Source organism: Hevea brasiliensis, chromosome 17 (assembly GCF_030052815.1).
Source record: "Hevea brasiliensis isolate MT/VB/25A 57/8 chromosome 17, ASM3005281v1, whole genome shotgun sequence".
Classification (NCBI taxonomy): Eukaryota; Viridiplantae; Streptophyta; class Magnoliopsida; order Malpighiales; family Euphorbiaceae; genus Hevea; species Hevea brasiliensis.
In genome coordinates, this window is record NC_079509.1 from 887,412 (window position 1) to 900,181 (window position 12,770).

Consider the following 12,770-nt stretch of genomic DNA (forward strand, 5'->3'; position numbering starts at 1 on the left):
TGACTTAATTATTTGACCGGCTTAACAATTCTTTTTCATGATTTTCTCTTTTCCACTGTGTTCGCAATAGTCCTAAGGACCGTGACGTCACATTTTACAGTTCGAAATTTGAGTTTAAATCGACTTCGCAATCCTTCCTGAGAAGGTCACCCATCACCGTGACTCTCAGCTCATTTAACTTCTTGTGTTCTGTTTTTCTTATTTATACTTACCTAATTGACAATTACTAATTATTTGTGTTCAGGGCTTATCTAGTTGTCTTAAGTGTAGTTTTAATCTCCTAAATTACCCGGACCAACACCGGTCACCGGAATAGTGAAATATACCAGGCTATGCAAATAGGGGTATTACATGCAATCCTTCTGAACTATAAGCTAGAGGAAGTACTATTTGTGGATGAGTTTCAGTGGATGAAATAGTTACTGATGGATAAAATTTGAGGCTGAAATTTAGAGAGTTATGGGCAGTATATGTAGTTATATTAAGGAGAATGAACACGTGAAGTATCTTATCTGGAATTATAGCATAGCACACATTTCCCACAGCTATGTTAGTTCAGGTGAAACTTATAGTTTCAAGGGCTCCTATCTAACTATGATGAGCAATATACCACAAAGGGTAGTAGGGAATGATAATGTTTTGATGGTCAAGTTGGGAAAGGAGATACAAAAAGAATTTTCTATGGTTAATTATAAGTGTTATATAATGTGAAGGATGTGCTGGTAGGAGCCAATCATAAGGTTAAAATTTTAGAAGTAATGAAACTAGTAATCAAGATGGGACAACGAAATAAAAAGAAGGTTAAAATTGATGATGGGATGGACATCCTTGAAGGAAAAGGTATAAGGGTGAGATAGGACAAAGGCTAAAGAATAAGTACAATAGGTTGGAAAGATATCAATAATAGTAGAAATTAGAAAAGGAAGTAGATAAGATCCAAAGGATAGGAGAAAAGCTTGGTAGAGTTGGATACAATAATGAGAATAAGAAGGGAATAAGTATGCTAAGGACACACTAAGAGATGTTTAAAATAAGTTATGGTGAGATGTTAGACTAAAGGAATAATGGAGCCTCAATTTAAGTATCAATGTGTTTGAAAGCATGTCAGATAGTAAGAAGTTTCAAGTAGAAGTAAAGGAACTCTCTTTTTAGGAAAGGAGTAGGCTATGATAAGTAATGTTGACTGGCTGGCTCGAAAATACATAAACTTTTATTATGTTAGAGGAGAGATCAGTTCACTCCCCAATGTCAATGGATGATGTAAGTAACATGTGACATCTGGGTGGGGCTTTACACAACTAAATACCTAAGATAGGTAGGAATTGTTACAAGAAACTCTTTGGTGACACAAAGTAAGTTAGAAGCTCACAGTATCATGGAATTAAGAAGGTACAAATATTTTTAGTATGGGAGGATCTAGCTAAAGCTTCAATGGCCAACACAATTAGCAATGATCTTGGGTAAGGTGCATGCAAAGTAGTTATTTCAAAAGGGTGTTTCATGAGATGTTGTAAAGCAAAAAATATGAGTCACATCGTTGCACCACAGAGATTGGTAATAAAGGGGAACAAAGGCTAGTGCTGCAGGATATCATATGTAACACCCTAGGCAAATCCCACATCGACAAAACACAGGAGAGATGCTGGGTTTATAAGTTGGTGGTTCGTAACCCCTATTGACGCGTTTTAAAACCGTGAGGGCTTCGGCCCAGAGCGGACAATATCACTAGTGGGCCGAGCCATTACATTTGTGGTATCAGAGCTGCTCCGCGTGCAACCTTGAACGATGGTGGGGCAAACCTCAGCGAGGACGCTGAGTCCCATAAGGGGGGTGGATTGTAACACCCTGGGCAAATCCCACATCGACAAAACACGGGAGAGATGCTAGATTTATAAGATGGAGGTTCCTAACCCCTATTGACGCGTTTTAAAACCGAGCGGGCTTTGGCCCAAAGCGGACAATATCACTAGTGGGCCGGGCCATTATATTTGTGGTATCAGAGCCGCTCCGTGTTCAACCTTGAACGATGGTGGGGCAAACATCCGCTCTGGGCCGAAGCCCTCACGGTTTTAAAACGCGTCAATAGGGTTTATGAACCACCAACTTATAAACCCAGCATCTCTCCCGTGTTTTGTCGATGTGGGATTTGCCTAGGGTGTTACAATACACCCCCCTTATGGGACTCAGCGTCCTCGCTGAGGTTTGCCCTACCATCGCTCAAGGTTGCACGCGGAGCAGCTCTGATACTATAAATGTAATGGCTCGGCCCACTAGTGATATTGTCCGCTCTGGGCCGAAGCCCTCACGGTTTTAAAATGCGTCAATAGGGGTTACGAACCACCAACTTATAAACCCAGCATCTCTCCCGTGTTTTGTCGATGTGGGATTTGCCTAGGGTGTTACATCATATCAAAGTGCAGAGGAAGCAAAGAGAGTATTAAAGATGTTGAACAAAGGTCAATGAGCAATAAAGGTAAGAGTTTCATCACGAAATGATAATGACAACTAGGAAATTACAGTAGAGTAAGAGAGTAGTAAAGCGAGATCCATAGCATACGAAGAGTTTATAGAATAAAGTGTTTCAACCATCTCTGCATAGCTAGAGGAGAAAATGCTCACACCTATCCCCGGTTTGTTTGAAAATTCGAGGACAAATTTTTCTTAAGGGGGGAAGATTGTAATAACCCGAATTTTTAAAATATAAATTTCATATTTTTATATATAGCATTTTAATATTATTTTAATATTATCTAACTAATTTATAATTTTTTCAAAACTTTTATTCATATATTTTTAATGTTATTTCTAAACAAATTTATAAATTATTTAATAGTCTAATTTTAATTTGAATGATTAGTCCTAAATATTAACATTAAATCAATTGACAAAATATATTATTGCATTACTATTAACCTTAGTTTTAAGATTTCATTTAATTATTAATAATTTGATTCTTATCATTATTATCAATATTATTTATTTTATTTTCTTTATTATTTTAATTTATTGAGTAAGAGTTCACTATAAATACTAGTAATATTTTAATTATATTTTGATTAGAACTTAATAAGGATGTTTAATAAGTATTAAGTATTTTAAATGTTAAAAGTATTGTTTTTATATTATAATTTAATATATATATATATATATATATATATATATATATATATATATATATAATTTAAAAAAAAAAGTAAAAGCAAGAAATGATAGTGGCATGTAGCAGTGGAAACAAAATAATAAAAACCCAACGGGAATCCCCTCCCCTCCCCCCCATTTCTCTCTCATCTCCTCCCCCACTCTTCTTCTTCTTCTTTGTCTTCAACGAGTAAGGACCACCGCCGGCGGCACCACCAGACCACCCTCTGGTGACGTCCAAGGTTCCCAACCACACCCCCCCCCCCCCGACGGTAGTACATGGTGACAGGCGTCAGAGAGAGAGAGAGAGAGAGAGAGAGAGAGAGAGAGAGGAAAATGAGTTTCTAACTTTGAATGCTCATATCCGACGATCCCGACGTCCGACATGAGTGTTTGCAACGGCTATGGACTCCTAGTATAGAGCTCTTTTAGATGAGACCGGCCTCACCAGATTTAGTGGCTGTTTCTGACGCTAGCGAGGAGAGAGAAATTTGGAATTTCGGAATGTGTTAGAACAAAAGAGGGTATCTATTAGGTACATACAAGTATTGAAAGATATGTATGAAGGAGCAACTACTATTGTGCACACAGTGGGAGGGGACACAAGTGATTTTCCGATCTCAATTGGATTACACCAAGGATCAGCCATAAGCCCTTACCTTTTTACATTAGTTTTAGATGAACTAACGAAACATATACAAGAGAGTATTCCTTGGTGCATGATGTTTGCGGATGATATTGTTCTGATAGATGAGACACGAGAAGGAGTCAATAGGAAGCTAGAACTTTGGAGAAGTACTCTAGAGTCAAAGGGTTTTAAGTTAAGTAGAACGAAGACAGAATACATGCATTGCAAGTTCAGTGAAGGCCAAACGGTGATAGGGAAGGAGTTAGTTTGAATGGAGTGGTCTTGTCCCAAAGTAATCACTTTAAATATCTAGGCTCATCCTTCAAGTAGATGGGGATGTGAGGAGGATGTTAGTCATAGGATTAAAGCGGGATGGTTGAAGTGGAGGCGTGCCACGGGAGTTTTATGTGATCGTAAGATTCCCAATAAATTAAAAGAAAAATTTTACCGCATGACCATACGATAGGCTATGTTATATGGTAGTGAGTGTTGGGCACTGAAAGAGTCGTATGCATCTAAGATAAGAGTTGCAGAGATGAGAATGTTAAGGTGGATGAGTGGCCATACTAGACTAGATAAAGTCCGTAATGAGAGTATTAGAGAAAAGGTAGGAGTGGTGCCAATTGAAGATAAGTTGAGAGAAGGGAGATTGAGGTGGTTTGGTCATGTGAAGCGTAGACATACGGAGGCTCCAGTTAGACAAGTAGAGCACATTAGGTTAGAGGATAGAAAGAAAAAAAGGGGTAGACCTAAATTAACTTGGAGGAGAGTAGTACAACATGACTTAGAAGCATTAAACATTTCTGAGGATTTAACCCAAAATCGTTCAGAGTGGAAAAAGCGAATCCATATAGCCGACCCCAAATTTTTGGGATAAAGGCTTAGTTGAGTTGAGTTGAGTTGTGGCTTTTCGGTAATTCGACTCTCGGATCAACGATCCGGGTCCATCGTTGGACTTAGGACGACGAAATCTTCAAGATGGAACCAGCCGTGCTCTGATCGGACCCCGTTTGAAAAAGGCGATCATCGAACAGCCTAGATCGCTTGATGAGATTTTCAGGCCTTTTCAATTCTCAAAAATTAAAAATAATTTTATGATAATTATTGACAATTTTTTAGCTTAATTTAGGTGCAGTAGGATCAGTGATAACTCACCGGCCTCGGGACCAAGTTTTTGACATAGTCTGGGTGTCCAGTAGGCTGTTCCAGAAAGAGGTCATGTTTACAAATAATTCTAGCATTTTCAGACTTTTCGGACGCATTCTAGGTGTCAGATTTGGCATTAGTAAACCCAAACTCCAAGTTGTTCATTTTTGCCTAATACCTGATTTAGAATAAAATTCACAAAATATTCATGGGTGATTAGAAAATTATAATTCCTTTTGCAATACTCTTATAATCTTGTTAAGGACAACAAGACAAAATTTTAGAATTTTTAGAGCTCGTTTGAGTATTTTTGTAGAATATTAGTTTTAGGGACTAAAACGTAATTTTCTAATTTTGTGAGAATTGCCTGGTTTGGAGAGCCCATGTGATGTTGATGGGATATAGATGTAAGAATTGTGATTTAGAAGTATTATTTGAACTATCTTGTAGGTTGGGTAGGTTCTAGGTATAGGAAAAATTTTATCGAATTTTCGACATAAATTAAGTGTTTTTTGTCTCTTTAAAGTCCTGTTTTGAGCTCATACTAATAAAAATATAATATAATTGTTTAGGTGATCATGATTAGTCGTCTTTCTCCACCTAACCGCTCAATAGTCACTGGTTAACCAGTAAGTAGATATTGATTTTATTTATAATTTTAATATTATTATTATATGTTCACAGCATGCCCATGCATCACTTATAGTCATATGTATTAGTTATTATAGGCACACTTTGTGTTGCATTATTACTTGATGATTTAATGTGTAACACCCTAGGCAAATTCCACATCGACAAAATACGGGAGAGATGCTGGGTTCATAAGATGGAGGTTCCTAACCCCTATTGACGCGTTTTAAAACCGTGAGGGCTTCAGCCCAAAGCGGACAATATCACTAGTGGGCCGGGCCATTACATTTGTGGTATCAGAGCCTGGTTTCGATCCAGGGACCTAGAGAAGATTAGCATGGCCCCTGCGCAAGGATGACAAGCACAAATCAAGAAATGGTCTAAATTTTTTCAAATGTAATGGCCCAGCCCACTAGTGATATTGTCCGCTCTGGGCCGAAGCCCTCATGGTTTTAAAACGCGTCACTATGGGTTACGAATCACCAACTTATAAACCCAGCATCTCTCCCGTGTTTTGTCGATGTGGGATTTGCCTAGGGTGTTACAATCCACCCCCCTTATGGGACTTAGCGTCCTCGCTGAGGTTTGCCCCACCATCGTTCAAGGTTGCACGCGGAGCGGCTCTGATACCACAATTGTAATGGCCCAGCCCACTAGTGATATTGTCCGCTCTAGGCCGAAGCCCTCACTGTTTTAAAACGCGTCACTATGGGTTACGAACCACCAACTTATAAACCCAGCATCTCTCCCGTGTTTTATCGATGTGGGATTTGCCTAGGGTGTTACATAATGTGAGTGTTGCCTTGGGGTAATTTGGAGTTGTGTGCGTATGTCGGCGTGCGTGTGGTGTATTGGTAATGGATATGGGTAGGACGAGCAAATCAACTCGAGCTAGTCTCGCTTGGGGTTCAGTCCTTTTTGTGATAAGTCGAGGAGAGTACGGCTTGAGTTGACCTCGCTGACCCCCACGTTTGGATTATAAGAGAAAGTTCGGCTTGAGTTGATCTCACTGGCAAGCCTTGGATTAAGAAAGTTGTATAGGGGATCAGCTTTCATATTGTATTGATATTTGATGTGATACACAGGCGTGTAAGTACTTCAAATTATTCTTTATATGAATATTGTTTGAAATTGCTTGAAATTACTGATCTATGCTGTATTTCATCCTTAGGGATGCATTAGTACTAGATAGTTATAGAAATTATATGTAAATCAATGCCTTACTCTATGAGTCTAACGCTCACTCCTATTCACCCTATTTTTCGAGGCTACAAGAGGAGTTCCTTCTCAGAATAACTTACTTCCTTCCTCACAAGTTTATTAGCAGTTATTTATTTGTATTATTATTTTTCAAAATTCTAATCTAGAACTCCGCATGTGCTAACAGCATTAATAATCTTGTCAGGTACTATGTAAATTTAAGTTTTTGTGTTTTTAATAAAAAAAAACTTTTATGATATTTAAATTGATTGTAAATAGTAGTATCAGGGTTGAGCTGGGCTCCCTTAACTTTAGTTTCTAATAGTTATCAGATTGATTTGGCCCTAATTATGAATTTGGGGAACAGTAAGGCTTACTGAGCTTTGAGGGCTCTATGCTGGCCCAAGTCTTAGTGTCAGTTCTGCCTGTGGGATCGGGTCGTGACAGAGTATAAACATGCAACACATGTTTGAATTAAAACTAGTAAAATAAAATATACATAAAAGTGAAATTGTTTTTTTTTTTATTCACATTTTCTTTGCTTCATTAGTGAGGAAACATCAGCTCATTGAAAATATATATATATATATATATATATATATATATATATATATATATATATATATATATATATATAATTGTACTGCAAAAAATCCCGATTGCATGGGATATGTATAAGCAGTAAATCCATAAATTAATATTGCCAGGCATGAGCATACTAATTTTGACCTGATGATATGCAATGAAAATAAAATACTGACCTTAGAGCATTCATTAAAAGAAGTCAAATTTTATGTTCATTGCATATAATCAGGTCAAAATTAGTGTGCGGACAATAGCTGAATCGTATCACCAAATACTAATTTATGGAAACGTGTGCTTATTGCTTACAAATCATATGCATTCGGGTTAATAATATATAAGGTTTCACATGCCTACTCATATCATTCTGTTATTAATTACCCTACCCTTTGTTTGCACATTAGTTTAATAATAGCATAATTTTGAGTTGAAAATTATTATTATTATTATTATCAAATATAAAAAAAAATTATGTGAAAAACAAACCACCGCATTAAACTGCTCCGCAACCAGTATAAAATGGAACTAAAGTTGGCAGTGTTGTTCAACTCCGACACCAATCGTGTGCCAAAATATGGACCAACAAATCCTCTCTTTTCCAGTGCTTGTAAGCTTCCTCCTTTTCATCTTCGTGGCGTTCAGGATATGGAAGAAATACAACGACTATACCCCTCCTCCAGGACCTTGGAAGTTACCTCTCTTTGGTAACCTTCACCAGCTAGCTGGTTCTGCTCTACCCCATCACCGCCTAAGAGACTTGGCTAGAATTTATGGACCTGTCATGGGTATTCAACTCGGTCAAGTTCCTGCACTGGTTATTTCTTCGCCAGAAGCAGCCAAAGAAGTGATGAAAATCCAAGATGTGCAGTTCGCTAATAGACCCCTTGTCCTCGTAACAAAAATGGTGGCTTATAATGGTAATGACATTTTAGTTGGAGTTTATGGAGATCAATGGAGACAACTGAGAAAAATTTGCACACTGGAGCTTCTTAGTGCCAAACGTGTGCAATCCTTCAAAGCAGTCAGGGAAGAAGAGGTATTAAATTTTGTCAGGTTCCTTCATTCAAAGGCTGAAACACCAGTGAACCTTACTCATTTGCTTTTTGCTTTAAGCAATACCGTGATCGCAAGAACCTCCATTGGTAAGAAATGCAAAAGCCAAGATGCTCTCTTGAGAATTATGGACGACTTAATTGAGGCATCAGCAGGTTTCAGTCTGGCTGATATGTTCCCTTCCTTCAAATTTCTTAAGTACATCACTGGGGATAAGTCTAGATTCGAGATTTGGCATCGAGAATTAGACCAGATTCTTGAAGAAATTATAAAAAAGCACTGGGCCAGCAAGGAGGTATCCAAGAACAGGGATCTGAACGAAGCTGATAATCTTCTAGATGTTCTATTGAATCTTCAGGAAAATGGAAACCTTGAAGTCCCTTTAACCAACGACTGCATCAAAGGAACCATTTTGGTTAGTATATATATCTCTTTCGTCATGCAAAACCTTAATTTAATGCTTTGCTAGCTTCTCCATATTGATGAATTTTGATAGATATATCTTAAATTATAATAAGTTACATGGTTTTCAATTGTTTCATTCACTTTCCATATTGCTGAGGCTATTCACTTTGCTGTATATTTCATGGTTAGTTGCAAATTAAAATTTCAAATATTTTATTCAGTTTTTATAATTAATACGACATTGATGACTCGTTTCACCAAAGATTTTTGTATATTGAGCTGCAGGATGTGTTTGCTGCTGGAAGTGACACTTCCTCAAGAACTACGGAATGGGCAATGGCAGAGTTGATGAAGAATCCAACAGCAATGAAAAAAGTACAAGAAGAAGTGAGACATGTTTTTGGTAAAAAAGGAAAAGTGGATGAAGCAGACCTTCACGAATTAAAATATCTCAAGTTAGTTGTCAAAGAAACCTTGAGACTACATCCTCCAATTGCAATGATTCCGAGACAATGTAGGGAAAAGACTAAGATCTATGGATATGACATTAATCCCAAAACTAAGGTCTTTGTTCATATATGGGCAATTGGAAGAGATCCCAATATCTGGATTGAAGCTGACAAGTTCCTTCCTGAAAGATTCATCGATAGTTCCATTGATTTTAAGGGGTCTAATTTTGAATTCACTCCATTTGGTGCAGGAAAGAGGATATGCCCTGGCATGACATTAGGTCTTGTTAATTTAGAGCTTGTCCTTGCGCAACTGCTGTATCATTTTGACTGGAAACTTCCTGATGGAATAACCCCAGAAAATCTCGACATGAGTGAAGGTTTTGGTGGTGCAATCAAAAGAGGAGTAGATCTTAAGTTGATTCCTATTCCATTCCGTCCTCAGCCTATAGAATAAATTAATTAAGCTGCATGCAATTGCAAATGTTAATTATTTGCCAGGTGATATTAGTGAAGGTTTTGGTGGTGCAATCAAAAGTGGAGTAGATCTTAAGTTGATTCCCATTCCATTCCGTTTTCTGTCTATACAATAAATTAAGCTGCAATGTTGATTAAATTTTACTATTTGCTACTTTCTAGCTAGTTTATTGGAGAGTTTAATAAAATATAGTTTCGACTTATATATTTCTTCTATTCCTCCTTTTTTTTTTATAAATAATAATTAGCTATAGGATAATTCAGAAGTTTATTTCAAAATAAACTCGCAATATTCTGCATCATAGCATTCGACATTATGCGGCATTCTGGGCCCAATTTAAGCCCATCATAAGAATTTTTAATTAAGGTTACTGATAGCCATGATTATACCAGAACACATTCTGTTTCCACCACCAAATGGAACGAGCTCAAAATTAGTAGAGATAAAGAAATCTTTGAGGATCAATCCATGAATTAGCAGGATCTCTTCTAATCGCCCATGTGTTGATAAGTAGTCTAGGCTTAGGATAAACGTCATACCCGTTAAGCTCAGCTTTCTCGCCACACACTTGAAATCAATGCAAGAGGAGGATATAATCTCATGGTTTTCTTAACTTCAAGTACTTTAGTACAGGCAAACTTGCTCCATTAATATCTCCCCTATTACTAAAAATATCTAAAATTTTTTATGTAAATCTAATTAATTATAAATTTAATATAAATATATGATATTCACTTATTAATATATATTATATCATCTAAATAAAAAAAATATATTCTTTTTACTTAATTTATTATACATGATTATTAATTATATTTTATTTAATATAATAATTAAAAATATATTAACCACTTATCTAAGTCAGGTTGTAACCTTCATCCTCCGATCACACCCATTTGTGACGTAGAAATCAATTGATAAAAAGTAGGGAATCCTTCTAAAGTGGACTTCAAATCACTTCTTTTTATATATTACTTTAATAGTTTAATTTACAATTAAATAATATTATTTTAAATATATTTTAAAGTCTACTAAATTTTGTCCATTGTCATGTATAGCATCAATTATCAAATCTTTCAAATGGCAAAATCACCTCAAAATATATAAATGTATAATTTTTTTTTTTTATATATAACGAAAGGAAAGAAAAATAAAAACATAAAGCAATTAATTAATAATATAATTTTGATAAAACTATATATAAAAGGAGTTGTAATCTGCAAAGTTGATAATTTGAGCTATTATAAGATGATAATAATTATATAATGTTCTCTCTCAAAATATCAAATCTCATACATATAATGCTGTTTATTTTTTTTAAATAAATGAATAATTTTATTAAATATTAATCAGGAAAAATTTTTACTTAACGTAGGAAGAGTTAAGCTAAAAGAAAAAACCTGGGTGACTGAGATATATCATGTCATGACTCAAATTATGGGCGGACCAACACTAAGACTTTGGTTAGTATAAAGCTCCCAAAATCCGTAGTAAGTCTAACTGATTTAACCCAATCATAAAACCCATGTCTGGAGCCCTTTTTCAAAAAATTAACCGGATAGAATTCGATCATAAATTAAATTATCCAACGGAGAGTTTTAGCTCACCCTACCTGTGATCACAAAATATATATAAATTTGGAGAGCTCTACTCATCCTCACAATCCTTATCATAACAATTATGTCAAATGGGAGCTCAGCTTCCTCGTCCAAGGTATATATTCATCCCATTTAATCAAAAATACGTAAAAATAGGTTTACAATTTCAAGATAAATAATCTTTTGCAGTCCCAAACTAATTAAAATGCTTCTAACACATGCGGAGTTCTAGATTTGTAATCAATACTATATAATACTGATATTTTGAAAAAGTCATTCAAACTAGCTCTAAAAATTCTAAAATTTATGCCCTGCGATCCTTAATAATGCTGTAAGACAATTGCAAAAGGAATTATAATTTTCTAACCACTCACATATATTTTATGAATTTTTTTTTTCTAAACTCTGTATTAGGCAAAATTAAACAACTTGAAATTCAGGTTTACCTATGCCAATTTTTACGCTTGGAATGTGTCCAAGGCATCTGAAAATGGTAGCGAGAACTATAATTTCAATCTGTTTCTGGGGCGGCTCTAGCAGCTCGTCTGTCCGACTTGAAAATGCAGATCCAGACACTAGTAAAATTTTCGCGAACGAAGGTACCTACGCGAAGCCCACAATACTAGAAGTTAGAATATAATTTTTATTTAAAAAAATTTGAAATGTTATATTCTTCCCTCCTTACAGAAAATTCATCCTCAAATTTTACATAAGGCAAAATAATAACACTGAGTTACATACTAAACAAATATGGGTATTTGTTGCGCATATATGGCTCTGACTCCCAGAGGCATTCCTCCACAGAACTTTAACCATAGTGATTTATTTTGACTGAAACTATCTCATCAGATAGTCTACTATAGGTACTGGCTGCTCCTCAAAGGTCAAATTCTCATTCAATTCCACCATGTCTAGTTGCAGCACATGAGAAGGATTAGGAATATATTTCCTAAGCATGGAGATATGAAATACTGGGTGGACATAAGAAAGGTTTGATGGAAACTCCAACCGGTATATAACTGCTCCCACTCTGTCTGTGATCTCAAAAGGTCCTATGTAATGATAACTTGCCTTTCTTTTTAAATCTCATTATCCCTTTCATGGGAGAAACCTTTAAGACCACATAGTCACCCACTGTAAATTCTACATCTTTTTACATCGGATCTGCATAACTCTTTTGCCTATTGAAAGCTATCTTTAAACGTTTCCTGACCAAAGGAACTATCTCTAAAGTGTATTGCACTAGATCTAAATTATATGCTCTTGCCTCTCCAAATTCTGTCCAACATAGAGGGGATCTACGCTTTCTGCCATATAATGCCTCATAAGGTGCCATTCCAATATTGGAATGATAGCTATTATTACAAGCAAATTCCACCAATGATAACTGATCATGCTACTGACCTCCAAAATCTATAACACACATGCGAAGTATATCCTCTAAAGTCTGTATTGTCCTCTCA

At 36.0% G+C, this 12,770-nt stretch overlaps 1 protein-coding gene and 1 pseudogene across 1 annotated transcript; both read left to right on the forward strand.

The window, feature by feature from the left end:
* The first annotated feature begins 5,844 nt into the window (after window positions 1-5,844).
* Window positions 5,845-5,932, forward strand: LOC131175638 (U6 spliceosomal RNA; annotated as a pseudogene).
* A 1,921-nt stretch (window positions 5,933-7,853) lies between these two features.
* LOC131175544 (cytochrome P450 726A27-like) lies at window positions 7,854-9,911 on the forward strand. Its single transcript, XM_058140128.1, has 2 exons — window positions 7,854-8,792; window positions 9,068-9,911. The coding sequence occupies exons 1-2, from the start codon at window positions 7,899-7,901 to the stop codon at window positions 9,686-9,688; spliced, it is 1,515 nt and encodes a 504-aa protein (XP_057996111.1). The 5' UTR covers window positions 7,854-7,898; the 3' UTR covers window positions 9,689-9,911.
* Window positions 9,912-12,770: the final 2,859 nt, after the last annotated feature.